At 47.4% G+C, this 24,249-nt stretch overlaps 2 protein-coding genes across 2 annotated transcripts; both read left to right on the top strand.

The window, feature by feature from the left end:
• The first annotated feature begins 1,098 nt into the window (after window positions 1-1,098).
• Window positions 1,099-18,489, top strand: LOC115466201 (carnitine O-acetyltransferase-like). The gene is made up of 14 exons (XM_030197304.1): window positions 1,099-1,291; window positions 3,975-4,232; window positions 4,440-4,558; window positions 5,259-5,312; window positions 6,983-7,148; window positions 7,617-7,791; window positions 8,465-8,643; window positions 10,675-10,775; window positions 12,186-12,305; window positions 12,529-12,651; window positions 13,711-13,846; window positions 15,040-15,102; window positions 17,066-17,203; window positions 17,596-18,489. Exons 1-14 carry the CDS (start codon window positions 1,244-1,246, stop codon window positions 17,806-17,808), a joined length of 1,893 nt encoding a protein of 630 aa, XP_030053164.1. The 5' UTR covers window positions 1,099-1,243; the 3' UTR covers window positions 17,809-18,489.
• Window positions 18,490-19,317: 828 nt separating this feature from the next.
• Window positions 19,318-23,920, top strand: PRRT1 (proline rich transmembrane protein 1). The gene is made up of 4 exons (XM_030195332.1): window positions 19,318-19,352; window positions 21,918-22,225; window positions 23,382-23,561; window positions 23,721-23,920. The coding sequence occupies exons 1-4, from the start codon at window positions 19,334-19,336 to the stop codon at window positions 23,895-23,897; spliced, it is 684 nt and encodes a 227-aa protein (XP_030051192.1). The 5' UTR covers window positions 19,318-19,333; the 3' UTR covers window positions 23,898-23,920.
• Window positions 23,921-24,249: the final 329 nt, after the last annotated feature.

The following is a 24,249-nucleotide window of genomic DNA, read 5'->3' as shown; positions in this document are numbered from 1 at the left end:
CCCAAATGAGACTACTGCCAGGCCAATGTGCCCTGCTGGTGGTAATTTCAGATTTGGCGCGCGCCCATAATGCGTGGATGAATTATTTATTTCCTCCTACGCGTGCATCAGCACTTGGTGTGCGCCGACCGGTCACCGTGTGTGTAGTGCGTGAGCCTTTACCGCTAGAGCAATTGGTGGTATTAAGGGCTCAGGTCGGTTTTTGGTCTCATTTTTACCGCGGGCCCTTTTCCTGACCCATTAAAAAAGCGCCAATTTTTTGTAGATGCGGTAAAAATTGGCCCAGCGCACACCCAATACATGCGCCTACACTACCGCAGGCCACTTTTTGCTGCGGCTTAGTAAAAGGGCCCCTCATAGTCCACTTAACCTTGTAGTTCAAGGTGGATGACAAATCCCAAATTAAGGAAAACAATTGTAAATTTGAAACTCAGTTAAAACAAAGTTCATTACAATGAAAACAAGGTAACTATCGGTATATAGAACATACCATATGGCTCCGGAAAAAGGAGGACGGATTGAGCCAGCCGGGTTTTACTTCCATTGCTTTCAATGGAAGTAATTGAGCCAGCCGGATTTTACTTCCATTGCTTTCAAAGCAATGGAAGTAAAACCCGGCTGGCTCAATCCGTCCTCCTTTTTCTGGAGCCATATGGTAACCTGGTCCTTAGTTGCAAAACATCAGTCTTACCTCTGGTAATTATTGTCCCTCTCTGATTCTTTCTTTCTTTGCTATATTTTAATTTTCAAATGGCCCAGTGTTGAGGTGATTATGATTTGTGGAGGGCCAAGAAGCCTAAAAGTTAATTAACTGGAGCCTGAGGCTGAAGGGGTCTAATACCCTGGCACAGGCCCTGAATACAAGGGAGAAAAACACATCCCGAGCTTCAGGCTGCAGCGCCACTCTGCAGTAACAAGTGTGAACTGCAGCAAGGTCTGAGCAAGGAGTTTCCGCAAACAAACATCTGGTTTGTGTGCAGGCTGAGAACAGATTTAAACCCAGCCAGCCCACTTTCAGGCTGGTATCAGATATCAAGTAGGTACTGCCCCTTTAAGAGCAGCTTCGGGTAGAATGGGGCTCTGAAGTCTCCTCCTTCTTCTGCTCCCCAGGAAGTGACAGAAAACTTCTTCCCTCTAGGTCATCTGAATCTTTCAGCAAATCTTGTTTCCCCCCCCTTTGCAAGATCTGGGGGACAGTTGCATTGTGTGTTGGGTGGGAGGGGCAGTTGGGGATCCCCTCAGAATGATGTGCCGATCCAAACCCAGCAGGGAAGCCCTGCAAATGATCCTGGTAAGTAAGAGAAAGGTGGTATGGGGGAATCTAGCAACGTGTGTACTCTGCAGACCAAAGTAGTTTTATTTACTAATCAACTGCAAGACTGCATGCTTTATTAAGGAAGGGGTGCTGAAAATCACCCCCCCCCCCCCCCCAAGCTGAGGATCATATTCCTCCTTATACACCCTAACCCCAGTGCTGAGAATAACGTGAAAAGTCATGTGTAAAGACAGAACACAATGTTTGCAAGTTTGCAACACGCTGGGGTGTTTTGCTCTTCTATTGTTTACTGTGTAGAAATATATTTGCAAACAGTAGCTTTGATCATGTCCCCAAAGGTTACAAAGTATCACGTTTGTCCCGATTTTCCTCTTGCTGGAGTTTAGCTTTTATGCTTGTTACGTCCTGTGTGCAAGGTGCCCCCAGTGTGTGTACTCAGCCTGGGACAAAGTAATGTTTGTTCACTTGCTCTGGATCAGACTTTTCCACACGAACCAGACCACCCTGTTTTTTCGGGAGATATTAGTGGCAGTCGCGTGGCTTCAGTATCTGAAGGTGGGGAATTGGGCTTAGATCCTGGAACTGTGTGTTGGATTTTTATGCTTTTTATGAATGCAAACTGTTCTCCAAGGTGGTGGGTAGCCTGGTATTGACTTGTTTACAATTTCTCCATAGCTGATTTTGCATTGAATTGGCTTTTTGAATGTTTCATCCAGTGGCCTAGCCAGACAACGGGTTTTGGATGGGCCTAGGCAAGAAGTGGGTGGGCACCAAGTGTTCTCCCTCTCCCCACACTACAACCAAAAAAATATCCCATCTAGTGGGAAAACCTTCTTTCCACCTTGGCAGTTTACAGCGGGCATGTGCTGAAATCTGAGCATGCACAGGTGCCAGTATCCTGGATAGTAGCGTTTTCGCTACCATCAGGCGGATGTCTTCAGCTGGTGGAGCATGGGATCCCCACCAGGTACCGCTAAACGTGTGCTACTGTTGGGTGGGCCTGAGCCCTAAGTGGGTGGGCTCTGGCCACACCACTGGTTTCACCTCTGTGTTTCCTCAGAAAAGTCCCTTGAAAAACAGATGCGGTTTTTTTGTCAGTATTATACAGACAAGAATAATAACTAGAGTCCTTATAGCACTAGGTATCTCACTACAGAGGAAATTGGAGGGTCATGGGATAGGAGGAAATGTCCTATTGTGGATTAAAAACTGGCTGAAGGATAGGAAACAGAGAGTGGGGTTAAATAGGCAGTATTCACAATGGAGAAGGGTAGCTAGTGGGGTTCCTCAGGGGTCTGTGCTAGGACCACTGCTTTTTAATATATTTATAAATGATTTAGAGATGGGAGTAACTAGCGAGGTAATTAAAATTTGCTGATGACACAAAGTTATTCAAAGTTGTTAACTCACGACAGGATTGTGAAAAATTACAGAAGGACCTTACGAGACTGGGAGACTGGGCGGCTAAATGGCAGATGACGTTTAATGCGAGCAAGTGCAAGGTGATGCATGTGGGAAAAAAGAACCCAAATTATAGCTACGTCATGCAAGGTTCCACGTTAGGAGTTACGGACCAAGAAAGGGATCTGGATGTTGTCGTCGTCGGTAATACACTGAAACCTTCTGCTTAGTGTGCTGCTGCGGCTAGGAAAACGAATAGAATGTTGGGTATCATTAGGAAAGGTATGGAAAACAGGTGTGAGGATGTTATAATGCCGTTGTATCGCTCCATGGTGCGACCGCATCTTGAGTATTGTGTTCAATTCTGGTCGCTGCATCTCAAGAAAGATATAGTAGAATTGGAAAAGGTGCAGCGAAGGGCGACTAAAATGATAGCGGGGATGGGACGACTTCCCTTTGAAGAAAGACTAAGGAGGCTAGGGCTTTTCAGCTTGGAGAAGAGACGGCTGAGGGGAGACATGATAGAGGCATATAAAATGAGTGGAGTGGAATAGGTGGATGTGAAGCGTCTGTTCACGCTTTCCAAAAATACTAGGACTAGGGGGCATGCGATGAAACTACAGTGTAGTAAATTTAAAACAAATTGGAGAAAATTTTTCTTCACCCCATAATTAAACTCTGGAATTCGTTGCCGGAGAACATGGTGAAGGCGGTTAGCTTGGCAGAGTTTAAAAAGGGGTTAGACGGTTTCCTAAAGGACAAGTCCATAAACCACTACTAAATGGACTTGGGAAAAATCCACAATTCCAGGAATAACATGTATAGAATGTTTGTACGTTTGGGAAGCTTGCCAGGTGCCCTTGGCCTGGATTGGCCGCTGTCATGGACAGGATGCTGGGCTCGATGGACCCTTGGTCTTTTCCCAGTGTGGCATTACTTATGTACTTATTACACAACCCCTGTAGCACTAAGCACACCCTGGGAGGCTGACTGATAGAGTCCCCCTCCCCTCATCACCACCACCACCCCCCATACCACTGTGCTTACCACTGGTGGAGGCCCCCTCCTGAAACACTGTGGACACACATATGCTGACTGATAGAGCCCCCATCGTAGCACTATGCATGCCCCAAGATGCTGACTGTGACTGATGGAACCCTCCCCTCCCCTCCCCCCCCCCCCCCCCCCCCCGTAGCATTATGTATGCCCTGGGATGCTGACTGGAGTCTTGACCCCTCCATGCACTACATATACACACAGAGCTGCATGTAACTCTGTGCCTCTTCCCCATTTGCAGGGCTTGGTGAGGAATGCCTCCCCTCAAGGACCCCGATTCTCTCCACGATGCCTGTACAGTTCCTTCCCATTGCCACGGCAGCCACTGCCACCCCTTGCTCAGACGCTGGAGCGCTACCTGCATGTGCTGAAGCCCCTGGTGAGCCCTGAGGAACTGGAGCAGACCCGGGAGCTGGTGCAGGACTTCGGAAGCCCAGGCGGGGTTGGAGAGGCCCTGCAAGCCCGGCTGGAAAAGAGGGCCATGAAAATGGAAAACTGGGTGAGAGCAGGGACCCTGACATTCTAATCTGTGTTGTCTACCCCTCAGCATGCAACAAATTATGACCATCCAAATTTATTGCTAATTATATGCCTCTTTGCCAATAATAGCCTTCAATATATGCCCCTTGCTTTGCATCCTCTGTCTCTTTCTCCTTCCTCCGTGATTCTCTTACAATCCCCTGTAACTACTTGCATTTCCTTACAGCTGACAGCATGGTGGCAGCATGCAGCTTACCTGGAGAGCCGTCTGCCCCTAGCGGTGCATTCAAACCCAGCAGTGGTGCTGCCCAAACAAGACTTCGATGACTGGCACGGTCAGCTCAGGTCAGTCGGATCTGTCTGTCACACTCTGACGCTCTCTTAGGAACATAAGTTGTTGTACTGGGTTAGGCCAAGGATCCGTCAAGCTCAGCATCTTGTTTCCAACAGTGGCCAGTCCAAGTCACAAATACCTGGCAGAGTTGCAAGATTCCGGAATCCCAGAGTAGCTAAATTCCATGTAGAATCCCAAAGCGTAACAAGATTCCATGCTATCGATCCCAGAGATGAGCAGTGGCTTTCCCCAGTTCTACCTTAATAATGGTTTATGGATTTTTCCTCCAGGAATTTGTCCAAACCTTTTTTTAAAATCCAGCTGCATTAACTGTTTTTACCACTAGCTCCAACAATGAGTTCCAGAGCTTAACTATGCGTTGAATGAAAAGAATATTTTCTCCTGTGTTTTAAATGTGCTTCCAGGGCTGTGGAGTCAGTACACGAAACCTTTGACTCCAACTCCTCTATTTTTCTATTGTCCGACTCCAACTCCAGCTCCGACTCCTACTGATATTAGGCTTTAAATTCTTTGTTCTGGATCTAAAGCACTGGTAAATATAACTTATATTTACTATTTGAAAGAGTAAACAATCAACTCTTGTTTACTTGTTCCATTCCTTTTATTATTTGATGCATTAATTACATTTATGGCTCGCCTCAATTCCTAGGCGGATTATAATGCAGAAACCCCTTTCTCTTTGCATTTCAGGTTTGCTGCCAAGCTCATCGCGGGCATCCTTGATTTCAAATCCAGGGTGGAGAGGTGAGCTGGAACCGGCTGATTTCGTAATAATAACAGAATTGAAAAACGGGGACTCCTTTCCTCTCTTTACCACCCCAAACATCAGAATCTCTTGTGCAGTCTGACGAGGCTGGGTGCCTTGAGCAATGTATAAAAAGTGCCTTGGGGAGGTTTAAGTGAAAGGCACTGTAGAGTCCATCTAGCCCAGTATCCTGTTTCCAACCGTTCAGGGCAAAATCCCGCAAGATTCCAGGCAGAAAATTAAAACTTATTTGCTCGCCTGATTTTAGTCTAAAGATGAGTAGTTTTAATTGAATTTGCTGTATTTTAGTTTATATTTTTGACTGTATTTTCTTTTGTTTATATTGAATTGTTTGAAATGTAAACTGCACCAGACCTGTTTTAGGGGAGGTTGGCAGTATGTAAGTATGCGTTGATCTTGGTATTGGCATGTCAAAGGGTGGCAAGATTCCATGCAGAATCTCAAAAGAGTGGCAAGATGATTTTTTTCCTTCTGCTCTTATCTCTTTGGTTGTCCTATCTTATTATTTGTTGGTATTCTTTTCCTACTATTTTTAGGCTGTACACTGCCTTTGGGCGGTATAGAAAAATTCAATACACGTAATTGTTATAGGTTAAAATTGGGGGGGGGGGGGGGGGGATTGAAAAGAGCATCTGTGCAGCTACTTCTAGGTTGTAAACCGTCACCCTTACGTTTTGTGATGAGTAGTTATGGGGGCAGTTCTATAACGGGGCACCCCAATGCGGCAGATGGAGGGTCTATTATATAACAACATCTTGGCGCCCATGTTCTGTTTATAGAATAGTGGCATAACTCTGCATTGGCACACCTAAATTAAGACGTGACCATTTATGCCAGGTCAGTGTCAAGTGTAAACAGGCATGCGTAAGGGCACCGTACATTGCGCGTAACTTACGGTATTGAAAGCTGTGTATGGTAGGTTGGAGATACACCATGCCCTCTTGTGCTCCACCCAGGTGTACGCCTCCTTGCAGTTGGGCGCTATCTTATTGAACAGTGCAAAGTGCGCTTACACAAGCAAAACGTGCGTAACTGTTGATCGCATCAAATGGACAAGCAGTCTGTATTTGCAGTATATGAGACAATGGCGTAGCCATAGGTGGGCCGAGGTCGATTCTCGTGGGCTCAGGACCAGCCAAAATTGGTGCTTCCTTGGTGTGGCTGGTGGGGATCCCCAAGCCCTGACAGCCAAAGACCACCTCCTGGCCAGAACGCTTTCAACCTGGGAAGCTAGCGGCAATGTCCCTCCCCCCCCCCTCGTGCATGCTCAGTTTTGCACAAAATCTGAACATGTGTCGGGGCCAGCGGCAGCAGCTTGGGAACACTGCCGCTATCTTCCTAGGGTGGAAGAATTCTGGTTGGGAGGAGGTCTTTGGCTGACACAGATTGTGGATCCTCACCAGCTCAGGTATTGCTGTTTTTTAGTTTGGGAGGGACGAAGAGGGTGGGGGCAGAGACAAAATTTGGGCTCGGGCCCGTCCTAAATGAGCTGTCTGGTTATGACATTGATATGAGGACTTGAAATGTAGGTGATATAAGACCAGTGAGGTATGATAACAGTTAAGGGATTTGGTGATGGCAGAAGGTAGGTATTTCTGACAGTCTGTTGGCCCCCTCTGAATAGTCTCTTCCCTCGGTTTTTCCAAAGCCACCTGCTGCTGTCAGAGTATATGCGAGGCCAACCACTCTGCATGGATCAGTACAACAAGATCTTCTCCTCCTGCCGTGTTCCTGGATCCAAACATGACAGCGTACTGTTGTATTCCCGCTCCCGCCGACCCCCTGTCCACATCACGGTGGTCCGCAACTTTCAGGTGACATGAGGGGAGGGGCAGGAGTTTTTTGGGTTTAAAAGGGTCTGAAAGCTCCTCTGGCTTGGTTCTGCTTGCCAATAGTAACTTTGCATACATTTTAAGGGAATGATGGTGCTGTGCTGTTAGTCATCAGAGACCCCTGTACCTTGAGAAATAAAATTGTGTGAAGACGAAAAAAGAGAAAAGACCTTGGGAATAAATTGAAAGTAGGAAGTGTACTACTCTCATACTGTCTCATAGATTCCTGTACTTTGTATTTCTCCGGGAGGAAAAGGTGTGGGCAGGGTAGTTTGGGGATGGAGAGTTTGGTGAATTTGAAATTTTTTCTCTGAAGTCTTGGTCCTTTCTATTCTGGCCCAGAGAGGGAGGTGAAAGCCCGCACCCCCCCTTTTCTTCTTGCAGTGAGCTTTAGGTTATTGTTTCTAAGACCACTTCCTCCTTCCCCCACCCCCTCTTTTCTCGGCATAGTTCTTTCAGTTGGATGTGTACAACAGTGATGGGACCCCACTGACGGTTGATCAGATTCAGCAGCAGCTGCTCCAAATTCGCCTCCACTCCTGGAAAACAGATAAGGAGCCTCTGGGGGTGCTGACGAGCGACCACCGCCACACCTGGGGGGAGGCGTACAATACACTGATGAAAGGTAAGAAAACTCCCCGAACCCCCTTATCCGCTCCATCTGCACACCAAGTAGCAGGCCTTGGGGGAGGTGAACCTCCACATTCATCAAAATTGAGGAAGCCTTCTGCTATCCATTTTTTTTTTCATTCGTCCAACATCCTACAAACAATTCCACTCCATTTATCTGTCGGCCAGCATACCTGTAGCAGGCTTAATCTCTGCACCCGCCCACTCAACTTTTCCACCCACCCCACTGCCATACATCCTCAGGATGTGTGTTGAAGAAACACTTTCTTCTCCAAGTTCAATTGTCCACTCTTCATCATGTCAAAGAGGAGGGAGGATTTGTCCACCCTCCACCACACCGTGGGAGGAGGTGTTTAATTACACTCACGTAAAGGAAGCATTCCCCAACCACGTGTCAATCCGTCAGTTAAACACTTATCCTTAAGTATGGCAGAGATTGGTTGAACATGTTTAGATCAGGTTAGGAGACCCAGTCCTTGGTGCTGGGGTGTCCAGTGAGTTTACAGCTAGATTTCTTTCTAGGAAGTCCAAAAATCCCCCACCAGTGCTGAATAATTTTCAGCAGCGCTTCTGCCTGTTGTTTAAAGATCTGGCCAATCAAATGAAAGGTAATATAGTCCACCTGTGCTCTCCCTCCATGGGCCCCTCCCTCCCTGCCTTTTTCACAGATAAACTCAACCGGGACTCAGTGAGCACCATTCAGCGCAGTATCTTCACCGTATGCCTGGACGCCCCCGTCCTGAAGGTTTCCGAGGGCAAATACTCCAGCCGCATGGCCGCTCAGATGCTTCATGGTGGGGGCAGTTACTCCAACAGTGGCAACCGCTGGTTTGACAAGACCCTGCAGGTACCAGAGTTGGAGGAAATGGGGAGGGGGAAGGAGAATGCTGTTGTGGTTAAGACACTGGGTTCCACCCTCAGGTCCTGCTGCTCAAGCTGAGAGGTTTATAAAGGTTGGGAGATGTGAGTGCCAATCCCAGCTCAGGCTCCTGCCTTTTGAGCTGGTTTGGACACCTGGGTTGCAGCCCCCGACTCTTGCTCAGACTGAGTGTGCTGGGGAGGATGACAGACGGGCTCATTTTCAAAGCACTTAGCCTCCCAAAGTTCCATAGAAACCTATGGAACTTAGCCTCCCAAAGTGCTTTGAAAATATGCCTGAGAGGTTCGTCCAACACCTGCTTCTTCTTGGTCTGTGAGTGCTGTAGAAATTGGGGAAACCCGAATTCCACTCCTGCTAGAGCTGGCCCAGTGGCTCCTCCATATGGGGGTGCTACAGGGGAGGGGGAATACAGTATCTCTGTTATCACGGGAGACTTCTGAGGGGTAATTCTATAAAGGTGACCAAAAGTTAGGTGTCAAGACGCAGTGCACAGAGTACAAATCCTCTGGGCATCCAGATTCCATTATAGGATAAATAGAGTCTTGCTTATCTGACCTTCTGGATTATCATTCATGCCTCAGTGATATCACAGCATTGCCACTGAGATGCACATGGGTTTCTCTTTCTCTTTCCCAGCATCACATATAGTTAAAAAAGGCAGCAATGCTGTGGGAAGATTCTTGGGCACATTAAGTTTTAAACTCTTTGTTACTCTTTCCTCTTTTGAATGTGCATTCAACATACTTCTGTTTTATCCCTCATCCGCTCTTTCTGTATTATCCGACTTTTCGATTATCCAACAATCGCTTGATCCTGTTCACGTCGGATAATCAAGACTCTACTAGTTTAGCATAATTTATCATTTGTGTGCCAGCATAAACCATGTCAAATGCAAGCACCTAAATGAGACAGTTTAGTTTGTAACATAAGTACAGAAGTATTGCCACACGGACGGACCAAAGGTCCATCAAGCCCAGCATCCTGTTTCCAACTGTGGCCAATCCAGGTCACAAATACCTGGCAAGATCCTGAAAAAGTTCAATACATTTTATGCTGCTTATCCCAGAAATAATCAGTGGATTTTCCCCAAATCAGTTTAATAATGGTCTATGGACTTTTCCTTTAGGAAGCCATCCAGACCTTGTTTTAAACCCCGCTATGCTAAACGCTTTTACCACATTCTCTGGCAACAAATTCCCGAGTTTAATTACACGTTGAGTGAAGAAACCTTTTCTCCGATTCAGTAGTAAATTTAATATGAGTTGGAGAAAAGTTTTCTTCACTCAACGTGTAATTAAACTCTGGAATTCGATGCCAGAGAATGTGGTAAAGGCGGTTAGCATAGTGGGGTTTAAAAAAGGTCTGGATGGCTTCCTAAAGGAAAAGTCCATAGACTAAGTTATGCACATAATTGTTGGACACGTCTATGCCCCTCCCCTTTACATTTATGTGCTGAACAAGTCCCGCGCTAAAGTTCTACAATATCAGTTAGCATGTAAGAGCTAGTGAAACAAGCATGAAAATTGACACCTAACTTTAGCTGACTTGCGGGGCTAGTGGTTGTACTCAAGAGTGCACATGTACCAGGGTGATCTCTGGCTGAAGGCTGTCACTTAGATAGCTGGGCAAGATGGAAAGAGGGGAGAGGGTTAAAGTGGTCTGGGAGCTCCCAGCTAGTTGCGAATAAGACGACTTCTGGCATTGTAACCCAGGAGAGGTCAGTAGCAATTGATCTGGAAACTCCAAAGTAGCAGGAGGGAATTGTCGGGCGCAAACCCTCTCCTCCCAGGTGCTGACTGAGAGGGTCTTTTACTAAGGCGTGCTCACGTTTTTTAGTGCACGCTAAATTGTGGGCGCGCTAAATGTTAGGAATGCCAATGCATTCCTATGGGCGTTTCTAACGTTTAGCGTGCCCACAATTTTAGAGCGTAGTAAAAGACGCCCTGAGTTCGGTGGTGTTCTGGTGATGTTTCTCTGTGTGTTCCTTCTTTACCGCAGTTTATTGTTGGAGAGGACGGCTCCTGTGGTGTTCTCTATGAGCAGGCCACTGCGGAGGGTCCCCCTATCGCATCGATTCTGGACCATGCCCTTGAATACTGGTAAGATCCCACCTAGACATTCTTGCCTGTTTTACTGTGGGGTGGAGGAGTAGCCTAATGGTTTGGTAATAAATAGAAACAAAACAAAGACAGGGAAAAAAAAAGTGATACCCCTTTTTTTTTATTGGACTCAATATAATTTTATGACCAGCTTTCAAAGACAGAACCTTCTTCCTCAGGTCAGGATTGAGTTTGATTTATAGTGTGATAGGAAACTCGGATCTCTGTTCAGCCCTGTCTAGTTGGGGTCAAAGTACTTAATTTTTTTTTACTTCAAAGGTCTTATGTTCCTGGATTGTTTAAAAGTTTCCTCTTAGTATTCTGACTGTAAGCTCATCTGATGTAGTGCCCAGATCCTGAAAAATGCTCACCCACAAAGGGGTCACCTTGGTTTGTTTTGTAGTTTTCACTTGATGCTTGTGTGAGTTGATTCTTGTTTTTAGCTTCTTTCTCGTCTCCCCAATGTTGCATTCTTCTTCACATTTAGTGCATTGAATAATATATACTTCATTTGAGGTCAAGCATGAGTAGGATCATTTTTGTGCTCATTTTCAAAAGAGAAGGGCGTCCATCTTTAGACACAAATCGGGAGATGGGCGTCCTTCTCCCAGGTCGCCCAAATCAGCATAATCGAAAGCCAATTTTGGGCGCCTTCAACTGCTTTCCGTCACGGGGACGACCAAAGTTCACGGGGGTGTGTAGGAAGCGTAGCGAAGGTGGGACTGGGGCGTACTTAACACATGAGCGTCCTCATCCGATAATGGAAAAAAGAAGGGCGTCCCTGACGAACACTTGGCTGACTTTACTTGGTCCTTTTTTTTTTTATGACCAAGCCACAAAAATGTGCCCTAAATGACCAGATGATCATCGGAGAGAATCGGGGATGACTTCCCCCTACTTCGCCAGTGGTCACTAACCCCCTCTCACCCTAAAAAAAAAAATGTTAAAATATTTTTTCCAGCCTCTATGCCAGCCTCAAATATCATACCCAGCTCCATGACAGCAGGGGCCAACCATCTCTAGGGATGACCGTCTCTAAGGTCGACCTAAATGTGGAGATTTGGGCGTCCCCAACCATATTATCAAAACGAAAGATGGCCGCCCATCTTGTTTCGATAATACGGGTTTCCCCGCCCCTTCGCGGGGACGTCCTCAGGAAAACTTGGGCGCCCCGTTCGATTATGCCCCTCTTTATGTTGTATGTTTGGGTCTTTAGGCTTCCCGGGACAGGGAAATACCTCCTACAACTGAATATAACTCACTTTGAACTTGCTGCCGAAAAGATGTGAACCAAATCCTCAAATTTTAGTTTTAAGTTGTATGCAGCCATCCTGGGGCCTGACATTGCTGGAGTTTTGCTAGAGCTGTAATCGGTGTGGATGGGTGACATTCTTTTGGATCTCTTTACAGCAAGAACCCTGATACAGTAAGAACTCCCATGACGCGTCTTCCCCTTCCTCGAAAGCTCTATTTTTATATCACACCAGAGATCAAAAGAGACATTGAGAATGCCAAGCAGAACCTGGACATGTGAGTATGTGGGAACTAAAGGCATGGAGAATATGTCTGGGTCTGTGTGTATCTGTGCAGAGGTGAGAAGAGTGAAATATAGATGATTATTATTAAATAAATAAAATATTGCTGGGGCTGACTGAGGGGAAATGCTTTGTGGACGGCAAGGTTTGGTACGGGGGTAAATGTAATCCATCTCTTAATTTTAGGTTTGGACATTTTTACTCTTCTCTGCTTTTAGACTCATCAATGACCTGGACATCACCTGCTTCACCTACACAGAGTTCGGCAAAAACTTCTCCAAGCAGCATGGCCTGAGCCCTGATTCCTTCCTGCAGATGGCACTGCAGCTAGCTTATTACAGGTATAATAGGGGCCTCATGAAGCCCATGGGCATGCGCATTAGAGGTGTAATAGCTGAATGCAGGAAAGAAGAGGTAGGAGCAGGGTTTTTTTTGAGGGGGTACTGAGTACCGGCACCTTTTCCATTGTCTGCTAAAATTGACCCATGGTCCCCAAGTTTTAATGAATGAGCTCAGGCTCTACACACCAAATCTGCCCTGCCATAGATTCTGTGACTGGTTGCAGGGGGCCTGGCTATTGTGGGATGGGTTCCTCAGTGATCGTCCCAACCCGAAGGGTGGCCTGGCATTTGAGTACTGGTACCTTTTTTGCTAGAAAAAATGCACTGGATAGCAGTGAGAAATTTGACTAGATTTCTCTGCCTGTTTACATCTGGAGGGACACACCTGGCTATCCTCTCGTTATGAGACCTGAGAGAAGGAAGGAGTGGTGATGAAGGTGGAGATGGGGGAGATTGTTAGCCCTCCGTAATGAGGTTGAGAACCAAGACACCCAAAATGAGAGAGAGGTGATGATAACTGAGAGCAGGCACGTAGCCAGACCGCAATTATTTTGGGGGGAGAGGGGTCTGAACCCAAAGCAAGGGGCATATTTTACACTACTTTCCCACTGCAACCCTACATACCTGGGCTGGTGGGGGTCCCCAAGCCTCACCTTCCTCCAGCGATGTTTGCCGCCACTCTGCCTGCTCTGCTTCTCCCCTATCCTCCCCCGCATGCATGCATTCACTAAAACCAAGCATGCATGCGGGGGGGGGGGGGGAGGGAAGCAGGGCAGGCAGTGCAGTGGCGAACATCACTGGAGGAAGGCGTCTGCTGGCGGGGCTTGGGGACTCCCCGCTAGCCAATCCATCAGACTTTGGGGGCCTGAATCCAAATTGGTGGGGCCTAGGCCCCCCCCATGGCTACGCCAATGCCTGAGAGAATATGAATGGATCTACTTTCAGGTAAAACCACTAGGAGGTGGGAGACAGAGTTTCCTTGTCATTCAGTATGTCAAGTTGTTGTATGTAATACTTACTGTGCTGTTGTCTGTCCTCCCCCTCCCCACACCCCTGCAGAATGTATGGATATCTGTGTGCCACATGCGAGACAGCCTCCCTGCGCATGTTCCACCTGGGACGTACAGACACGATCCGCTCCTCCTCCTCTGAGGCACTGGACTTTGTTCAGGCTATGGAGGACCCCACACGGCAGGTACAGATGATAGGGGGTGTATATGCAAAGAAAAGAGTTGCATCACTTCCTTCAGAGGCTGATAACCTCTAAGTGATGTAGATTTCCAATTTAGGACATAGTATGGTGCTGCCTGGAACATAAGGATTCTGAATAGTGATGCTCCTTGTTGATCCTGTCTCCTCCCCCTATATTAAACAGCGCTTCCAGGGCTTCTGTTCCTCACTAGAGGTGAGCTGCAAATTCTACATGGGGCAGTATGATCGTGTCCTAAGGGTTCTGCTGCTTAACCTGGCTATAGGACTTTGATCCTGGGGAACTGGGTTCAGTTCCCACTGCAGCTCCTTGTGACTCTGGGCAAGTCACTTAACCCTCCATTGCCCCAGGTACAAATAAGTACCTGCATATACTATGTAAACTGCCTTGAATGTAGTTGCAAAAGCAAAAACCATAGAAAGGTGGTGTATCAAGTCCCATTTCCCTTTCCCTATTTGAGATTCTACATGGAATGTTGCTACTATTTGAGATTCTACACAGAATGTTGCTAGTGGAGGAGTAGCCTAGTGGTTAGTGCAGTGGAACATGGAATGTTGCTACTATTTGAGATTCTATGTGGAATGTTGCTACTATTTGAGATTCTACACGGAATGGTGCTAGTGGAGGAGTAGCCTAGTGGTTAGTGCAGTGGAATATGGAATGTTGCTACTATTTGAGATTCTATGTGGAATGTTTCTATTATTTGAGATTCTACATGGAATGTTGCTACTATTTGAATGTTGCTAGCGGAGGAGTTGCCTAGTGGTTAGTGCAGTGGAACGTGGAATGTTGCTACTATTTGAGATTCTACATGGAATGTTGCTAGTGAGGGAGTAGCCTAGTGGTTAGTGCAGTGGACCTTGATCCTGGGGAACTGGGTTCAATTCCCACTTAACCCTACATTGCCCCAGGTACAAATAAGTACCTGTATATACTATGTAAACCGCTTTGAATGTAGTTGCAAGAACCACAGAAAGGCGGTGTATCAAGTCCCATTTCCCTTCCCTATAGTGGTCAGGAGGAGAGGGAGGTGGCAGGGACTGGACCCTCCTCTTGATGTAAGGTCTTGTCTTGGTCTCATAGGTGGTTGACCTGGCTGTAGTGTCCAGGAGGAGAGGCAGAATGGTTACAGGGGCTGGGCCCTCCTTTTGGTGTAATGTCTTCTCTTGGTCTCACAGGTGGCAGAGAAGGTGGCTTTGCTGAAGAAGGCTGTACTGGCCCACAGTGCCTACACAGACCAGGTAACTCTCCTTCCCCAGAGGCATGCTCTCCTGCTTGGCTCCCTAATGCCATTCATGGGTGATAGGCTATAGGTAACGCAATTACCGGACTATATCTTATCTCTTATATATAATAAAATCAAACCTCAACTGCCCAAGGGTAGCTTATAATGCAAGACTTCCTGATCAATAGCTATAGTCACTGGTTTCAATATTAACCTAGAACCCCAGCGCAAGGGAGAACAACTCACTATGGAGAAAACAAACCATTTGTCCTAAAAAAACGGGGTATAATCACATGGTAAATAGCTTCCTTATAGTCAATAATATTTAGAAAAGTCAGACTTACCAAAAATCTGCTTCAAAATAACTGAGCACAGAGAAAAAGTTGGAGGGCTTCTCTGTGTGTCCACTTGTATAAAATCCAAAGGGACGTTGCAATTCTCCAGTCCTAAAGGTTATCCAATCTCATGACCAGAGTCCCTCGACAAGGGACCCCCTTGTTTCATTCTGCGTCAGGGGGATCTCCAAATGGTGCTTGCCGCCTTTTAAGGACGCTAAAACAGAGTGTCTTTAAAGACAGCAAGTGCCATCTTGAAGCAGGCTTTCATTGAATTTGGAGATCCCCCTGATGCAGGAGAACGAAACAAGGGGGTCCCTTGTCGGGGGACTCTGATCACGAGATTGAATAACCTTTAGGACTGGATAATTGCAACATCCCTTTGGATTTTATGGATGTTCAGATAAGCCCTTCATCTTTTTCTCTGTTCTCAGTTATTTTGAAGCAGATTTTTGGTGAGTCCGACTTTTCTAAATATTATTGGCTATAAGGAAGCTATTTACCGTGTGACAATTTATGCTCAGTTTTCTTGGGAGCATTGTTTTTTTTCTCCATAGTGAGTTCTTCTCCCTTGCTTTGGGGTTCTAGGTTAATATTGAAACCAGTGATTGTACTACTACTTAACATTTCTAAAGCACTACTAGACGTACGCAGTTCTGTACACTTGAACATGAAGAGACAGTCCCTGCTCAACAGAGCTTACAATCTAATTAGGACAGACAAACAGGACAAACAAGAGATAAGGGAATATTAAAGTGAGGATGATAAAATAAGGGTTCTGAACAAGTGAATAAGGGTTAGGAGTTAAAAGCAGCATCAAAAAGGTGGGCTTTTAACTTAGATTTGAAGACGGCCAGAGATGGAGCTTGACATACCGGCTCAGGAAGTCTATTCCAGGCATATGGTGCAGCAAGATAAAAGGAACGGAGTCTGGAGTTAGCGGTGGAGGAGAAGGGTGAAGATAAGAGAGATTTACCCAGTGAATGGAGTTCCCGGGGAGGAATGTAGGGAGAGATGAGAGTGGAGAGGTACTGAGCAGCTGCAAAGTGAATGCACTTATAGGTCAATAAGAGGAGTTTGAACTGTATGCGGAAACGGATAGGAAGCCAGTGAAGTGACTTGAGGAGAGGGCTTATATGAGCATAATGGCACTGGCAGAATATTAGTCGTGCAGCAGAATTTTGATTAGGAAGTCTTGCGTTATAAGCTACCCCTGAGCAGTTGAGGTTTCATTTTTATTATATATAAGATATAGTCCAGTAATTTTGCTTATATTGGCTATAGGTAGCACACTTTATTTTAGTGAGTAGTGATTTAACACCATACCAGACTTCCCTCCCCCAAAGATCTTGGAAAACCAAGCTCAAGAGAGTCTAAGCAACCCTGCTGAAGGCTAAATAGTGAATGAGAAGATGCCTATTATCTTACGTCGTCGTAAGAGACAGCTATCTTGCTCCCTGGCAACATCTATGATAAGAGAGAGCTTCCCACTGACTGGCATAATCATTGTGACTGGCTAGTTTCCTGCACATGGGACTCCTTTGTTTGAATGGGAATGTGGGAACTGTAATCCCAGGGCACTTCCTGCTGTCACTCGGCATGCCCTTCCTTCCTCCTTCCTTCCTTCTGCTCGTGTCTTTTCAGGCGCTGAAAGGGCAGGCAATCGATCGGCACCTGTTGGGGCTGAAGCTGCAGGCCATCGAGGGAGGCGCCCGGGTCCCTGACATCTTTATGGACACCTCGTACGCAGTTGCCACCCACTGGAAGATCTCCACAGGGCAGGCAAGTCCTGGGCATACATAGGTGTAGTTAATTCTTAGGTTTTGTTTATTCTTGACGTACCGTGTCATAAATATTTACCATCTGAGCAGTTTAAAATCATTAAACCTTAAAGATGGAAAAGAGCTACAATAATTAATAGGACAGGACAGAAGAAATGAAGAGAACAAGACCCTTTCAAGCTCCCATATGCCCTTCCATCAGTCCATTTGCACTTTCCCTGTATTCTTTTCCTTACATCTACTTATCAATCTATGGCTCTGGTTTGTCTTAATTCCCCTTTGTCTGCTTTTCTGGGTTCCTCCTCCCCTATTTTTCCTGCCCTCACTGTCTCCCCGTGCTTCAGACACTATTGTTCCTTTAACCTCTGCTTCTCCAACCCCCTCTACCCACAGGTGGTGGCACGCACAGACTGTGTGATGTGCTATGGGCCGCTGGTCCCAGACGGCTATGCTGTGTGTTACAATCCCATGGTAGAATGCATCAACTTTGCCGTCTCTGCCTTCAACTGCTGTGAGGAAACCAATGCGGAGAAGCTGGCTGACAGCCTAAAGGAGGCCCTTGATGACCTTCAGAGCCTTCTGCACAGAGAAAACACAGGCACCTAGAACTCTGGAGACCTGATGTGGGAGGGGGAAGTCCCAGAGGTTTTTTGTTCTTATTTTTATGAAGAGAAGAGAAAGTCCTTGATTCTGGATGCTGATCTTTCTCTTCTTTTCCTGGGTGAAAGGTGGATGGGGGTCTTCTATTTTTGCCCTTCCCCCTCACCTCTAACATAAAGGGCTTAAGCTTTGGGTCAGTACCACAAAACATGAAGTGAGAACTTTAAGACTTCTCAGACACTTGCTGTCCTCTTTTTGGGTCCTTCCTAGCCCTGCTCACAGGCCTCAATCACACGCTTCCTCAGGCTCCTCTCACAGGCCGCTGCCTCACAAATCTTAAGCGTCTGCCTCTTCTGGGCCTGGCTCATAGCCTCAGCCACTTGCTCCAACATTTTCTCACTTGTTCCAGCCACCATCATGTGTGGGCCTTCAGCAGATGTTCTTTCTAGACCTTTCTCGCTGGCCTCTGCCTCTCACTTGTGCGGGGGCCCATTTTTCAGGCCTAGATGGAAATGGAACATCCACACAGAGGGGAATGGAATGAGATTAGCTCTTGTTTGGGGCATGGCAAGTGAGGGGGAGGGGGGTGGTTGGCCAACAGTGACTTTAAGTTTATGTACATAAGATTCCTAACGCTGAATGTCTTAACTTATTCTGTTAATAAAAGCTGTTTTAAATGGAAAATAATGACGACTTTGTTTTCACTAAAGTTCTGCAGCGCTGTTCCTGTAGAAGGTGTTAGCGTGTGGTTTCACTTCCTTTGCATGGTGCAAAATCAATAACTGTGACTTCTGCCCAGTCTTCTCCATTATATTTCCTTGAATTCCTGCAGGATCTTTGCAGCGCCAGAGACCATTGTCTTTCACAATATCAATCACAGGTTTCAGGGAGTTCCTGCAGGATCTTGCAGTACAGGAGCCAAGACTGAGCTGACCCCACCTACTGCACCCCCACCTCCAAACCAGACCCCCCAATGTAACCTAGAGTTGTCATTCCTTACGGTTTATTCCAGCTCTCCCCCCCCTCCAAAAAAAAATTTTCATCTAGGAACAGCAGGTGCATGCATTGGTATGTTCGGGGATCCATTTGTTCCACAATGTTCTATGGAGGTTCGCACTCTGCAGCACCCCAGATCTGCTGGAGATTAGGACATCAGTGGATCTTCCACCTCTCTCCCTCTCCCCTCAACCATTAGTGATTTGTATTTGTGGAAGGGGGAGGTTAGAGGGACTCCTCCTGGCCCCTTCTTTTCTCCCAGTTTCTCTCAGAGCTCGATTATATGGAGAGCAGACAAGGAGTTGGGGGCTGGGGGACTGCTACAACTATTCTGTCAGGGGCCACCCCGGAGGCCCCCCCCTCCGCTTTTCCCCTCTGTATCTTGCCTCGATGTGTTTGCAATGAAATGAGAAAAAAAGGGGGGGCAGGGAGGGGAAGGGCTGGAGCGGAGCAGCGTAGAACGGATTTGAAGGAGGAGGAGGAGGAGGGGGAATCTGTTATCGCTCTGGAAACGCACTGGAATCTTTGAGCTGCGATGTCTTCGGAAAAATCAGGTGAAGCAGCGGCAGAATCCTAGCCACCCCCACTCCCCCACGCCTTCCATGGGGTTATCTGTAAGGGGTCGGCTGCATGGAGATTAAGTGTTTTCCTCTTCATTCTCCCTCACCCCAAAATATCACTGGCTTGTCAGCTCCTTCCCCCCACCTCCTAATCCTGCATGCATACTATATGTCCGAGAGATATCTGTGTATGTTTTAGAGGTGGGGGTGCGCCCAAATTCACCCCAGGATCCAGCATAGCTGTTTTAAGATGCAGCTGGGAGGGGGGAGAGGCAAATCAGGGCCCATGGGGGAAAAGACCTCTTTTCTATAGCTGTTGAGGTTACGCTGGGGGGTCTTTAGCAGAGGGGGAGGGAAATCTGTATCTGCTGTTTCCATGCTGTGTCTGTCACAATTTTAGGAATTATACTCTCGCTGAAGGGTTTCTCTCCCGTCTCCCTTCTCTACTGTTAATTGCATTTCATGTTGGTGAGGACCCCCTCCCCATGCCTTTCATGGCACTGGTAGATTACCTTGAAGCAAGTTCTGCCTGCAAAATGAGGATTAGTGAGGTCCCCTAGCCCCCTTTTTTGTGCTAATTGAAGGGGGGGGGGGTCATTAGAACATCCGTGAAGCTGGAGCAGGAGGCAATACTGGGCTGCTTCTGGGGACCTTCAGCGAGCAGTATATGTGAAAGACAGACATTGATCTGTGCATATGTGACCGCGCGTGTGTGTGTGCAGCATAGATGTCTCTTCTCTCTCCTACCCCATCTTCTATGCATCTCATTCCTAATCTATGTGTGTGTCTCCCCCCCCCCCCCCCCCCCACCTTGGTCTTTGTGTGTGCATGTCTCTCTCCCTTCTCCTGCTTTTTGTTGCCATGGAAGAGGCAGCGACTGAGAGTTGAAGGCTGTCTCTTTGCCTAGTCTGTGCTGATGTTTTGACGCTCTGTTTTCAAAAGGCTGGGGGGGGGGGGAATTGGGTGAACCTATGCTGATGGGGAAGGGTGGGGGGAGGGGGAGGGATCCCAGAGAGAGACCATGGAAATCTGTTCTGACTTCATTCACAATCTGCCACCTCTCTCTACAACCAGTACAGTAATCCTGTGCTCACTGAATAGTCCCCCCCCCTCCCCTCAACCCTAAATGCAGGAACCAAGAGGATTATTCAGGCTCCAGTCCTTAAATCATGAGCTTCTATCCCATCCCTGCCTCCCCGCCACCTTCTGCTGCAGTGGTGTCACCCCAATCCTTCTCAACAGATGCACCTCTCCTTACCTAAGGCTGGAGAAAGTGGGTTGAGAATCAGAGAATGCAGGGTTCAAATCCCACTTCTGACCCTGACTCTCCACAGGGCCGGTCAAACCCAGTAAGTGGGGTAAGCACCGCAGGAGGGCACCTGCCTTCAAGGGTGGCGCTGCGCCGCCATACTGCGCCGCCCTTGGGGGTTTAAATCTTTTATTTACCTCCGTCCCAGCGGCCGCGTCATTTCAAAGCCCTGCCCGTCTCTAGCCTTCCCTCCCTTCATGAGTTTGTTCCCGCAGAGTCCCGCCTTCTGACGTCATTTCCTCGAGGGCGGGACTCACGAAGGGAGGGAAGGCTAGAGACAGGCAGGGCTTTGAAATGACGCGGCCGCTGGGATGGAGGTAAATGTAAAAAGACTTAAACCACACAGGGAGGGTGGCAAGAAGAAAAAGGGGGATGTTGGGGGAAGAAGAGGGCGGGCAGGTGGCCATAAATGGGAAGGGGATGGGGCGAAGGAGAATCGCTGGACAGGGGCAGGGTGGGAGAAGAGAGAAAGGAGATGGGGGGGGGGGCGCCAACTGATAGTCTGCAGGGGGGTGCCAGAGACCCTAGGACCGGCCCTGACTCTCCTTATGACTTTGGGCAAGCCACAATCCCCTGGAATCTATGTAGGTTACCCAGGGCAGATGTGCACATAGATTAATTAGTTAATGAGCTATTAACAAACAATTACTGATGTTATTTGGACTTATAAATACATCTGCCTACTCGCTATTCTATAACGCTGCGTGCCAAAGTGTCTTGCATGCAACCCAAATGGCGGCACGGCCATGGGCGGGTTGGGGGGACACTCCAAAAATGTAGCTGCAGTGTTCTAGAATTCTGGGATTCACACCACCAGGTTTCAGCAGGCGTAATTCTTCCTCACGCCCAAAGTTTGGCGCGGGAATCAGCGCTAAGAGTTATCCTGTAAAGGGGCTCAGCCCGAGGAGCCTTTCCTAAAATCGCACTCGGTGCAGAATATTCCCAGCGCCCAATTTTGAGCCCCATTCACTGAATCTACTCCTTTATCTCTCATTTAGATCGAAAGCTCCCTGGGCAGGGGCATAGTACACCCCCGAATACTTCTTGTTGCTGTGCAATATTGTGCACATCCAGTACTGCTATAGAAATAATAATAATAATAATTATATTATTATTATCAGAAAGGGATTGGGACTTTCTGCTACCTTTCTACCCATACACACACACACACTTTCTCTCCCTCCATTCCACTCTCAGGTGACCTGTGGCATTTCTTTTCTAGTTAAACCTTTTCTGCTTTTTATTCCTAGGTCTACCGGATACAGCCCCCCACACTTCCCCTCCCCCCTACAACCCTGTGCAGCCAGAGGGGCCCTGCAATGGGGTGATTCCTGGTTATAATGACCCTCCGCCACAACCTCCCACTGCTACACTGCCTCGGCCGGAGTCCCATCAGAGCCATGTACAGGAGACGCAATTCAACGGCAACCCCCAGGGCTATGTGGTACAGACACATCCATCCATGGGGACGCTCCCCGCTGGGGGTTACATGCACCAAGCCTACCCTCTGCAGCTCCAGCCCTGCACTGCCTATGTCCCTGTCTATCCTGTGGGCACGGTGAGTACCTGCAATGCCCCCTTGTCCTTCAGGGCTGTGCACGTTCTAGAGGTGAGGAAGAGCGGGGGATAGCTGCAAAGGTGAAGATATGGGGATGAAAGCACCCTGCAGGTGAGGGATTGGGGGTCTCTGCAGAAAGTGTGTTGAGGTAGGGGCAGAGGAAGGGTATTGGATGCGCTATCCTATTTTTCTCAATTAACTTTTGGGCATGTTGATCTTTATTTATTTGTAAAACTATATACCACTTTTCAGTTGGTATCAAGGCTCTCATGCTGACATTTTGATAATTAACCTCAGCTACCCCTACCAGAACAATCCTGTAAAAATGCATAACTGGACAACATACCTTTAAATGTTAGATTTTGCTTCATATGTACATATGTGATGAGGGCAATCTGTAAAAGCTACTTACTCAGATAAATGGGTTATTTGGACAATGGAGCAATGGATATTGGGAAAAGCAGATGGCAGCCAGCCACCTACCCCCCCTCCACCCCACACCCAAAGGAAACTTACCCTTCGAAGAGCATATATTCTTGGATACACCCTAAAGAACATTCCCATTCCCAGAAGACCCCCAAGGTCTTCCCATCCCACTTTAGGCCCCGCAGGCCCTACCTTCATGATGTCTGTTCAGTAAGGTACAGTAAGCAGGAGCAATCCATGTTTGCTGTTGATTGTACACTGTATTTTGTGAAAACAAAATAGGCATCCGCTGTGGGTTTTATTGGACATAAGGTACTTCAGGAACAATAGATTTCAACAGCAACAGACATTGTCCCCCCCCCACCCCCCTCATTTAGTCTATTGCTTTGAAGATATACAGTATGGCAGTAGTTCTTTGAGTTTGCTTGGACTGCAGCTACTGTTATACATTTGTCCCCCACACAGAAGTTGCTGTCCTAGACAACCACCTTGGTTACATAATACTCTGGTTCTGGAAGGAGGACCTCATTGGGTGAATTTGGAAAGATAGTTAAAGGTCCCTGCAGATCAAGCATGTAGACCTGTCTGTAAATGCTTATTAATCTTGTCATGGCAATCCACCTTTTTGACTGGAGCCCTTGTAACTATCATCTGTCCGAAGCCCAATGGCAGGTGTACTACTGGTGGTTGGATCTCAACTTTAGCATTTTCTTTTCATTTTTTTTTACAGCAGCCATATCCAGCCCCCAATGCGGCAGCCCAGCCCGGAATCACCCCTGCCCAGATGCCTCCTGGCATTGCCATTCTGGAGCCTCGGAGGCCACCTCATGACTACCTCCCCATTGCTGTGCTGACCACCATCTGCTGCTTCCCACCCACAGGCATCTTTGCTATCTTCAAGGCTGCACAGGTGAGATGCTGGCTCAGTGTCTGTCTTCCCCCTTTCCTCCCCAGGAGAGAAAGGACCCCCCCCCCCCCACTTCAATGGCCATCACAGGGATTTCTTGGGGTGAAGATGCTGCCTGGCATGTGGTTACCTCTCTACCTTCTTCTCCTTCCCTCCCAACAGGTGAGGACTGCTGTTGCTCGAGGAGATATTGTTTCAGCTGAATTTGCTTCCCGGGAAGCCCGTAACTTCTCCTTCATCAGCCTGGCAGTGGGCATTGCCATCATGGTTCTGGGCACCATTTTGATCGTGGTCTTCATCATAGCCACTCAGCACCATGAGAATGAGTTGGATCCATGACCCCTGAAACTCTTGGGGCATCAACCCAGAAAGACCACCCCTACCCCTCAATATCCGCACCAAGCCAGGCAGGATCTCCTGACAAACTTTCATCTTCCCTTTCTCCCTCCAGTACTGAATTCATCCCCTTCCTCCCTTTTCCCTTTCTCCCCAACTCTCCCGTAAGGACATGAGGCAAGCGAGGGGAGATAATATAATATTCTGATTATATTTATTATGCATATTTATTCCTTTGTAGTATTAACTTCAACAGCCATTTCCAGATGCTGAGAAGAAAAAGCAATATGTGTACGCTCTTTCTTCAGAAGGGAGGTCGCTATATCTTTTCCGCCCCTCCTCACATATTCCAGAA

The sequence above is a fragment of the Microcaecilia unicolor genome, chromosome 3 (genome assembly GCF_901765095.1).
Source record: "Microcaecilia unicolor chromosome 3, aMicUni1.1, whole genome shotgun sequence".
NCBI classification, from domain to species: Eukaryota; Metazoa; Chordata; class Amphibia; order Gymnophiona; family Siphonopidae; genus Microcaecilia; species Microcaecilia unicolor.
This window is presented reverse-complemented; position numbering and strand designations above follow the sequence as displayed.

What these genes read in the sequence shown, in the direction of transcription:
- LOC115466201 (XM_030197304.1), top strand. Translation starts at nt 1,244, where the DNA reads ATGATGTGCCGATCCAAACCCAGCAGGGAAGCCCTGCAAATGATCCTG. An exon ending in ACAGTGCCTACACAGACCAG is followed by an intron (nt 15,103 to 17,065) that starts GTAACTCTCCTT and finishes GTGTCTTTTCAG; the next exon opens with GCGCTGAAAGGGCAGGCAAT. An exon ending in GGAAGATCTCCACAGGGCAG is followed by an intron (nt 17,204 to 17,595) that starts GCAAGTCCTGGG and finishes CTCTACCCACAG; the next exon opens with GTGGTGGCACGCACAGACTG.
- PRRT1 (XM_030195332.1), top strand. An exon ending in CTGTCTATCCTGTGGGCACG is followed by an intron (nt 22,226 to 23,381) that starts GTGAGTACCTGC and finishes TTTTTTTTACAG; the next exon opens with CAGCCATATCCAGCCCCCAA. An exon ending in CTATCTTCAAGGCTGCACAG is followed by an intron (nt 23,562 to 23,720) that starts GTGAGATGCTGG and finishes CCCTCCCAACAG; the next exon opens with GTGAGGACTGCTGTTGCTCG.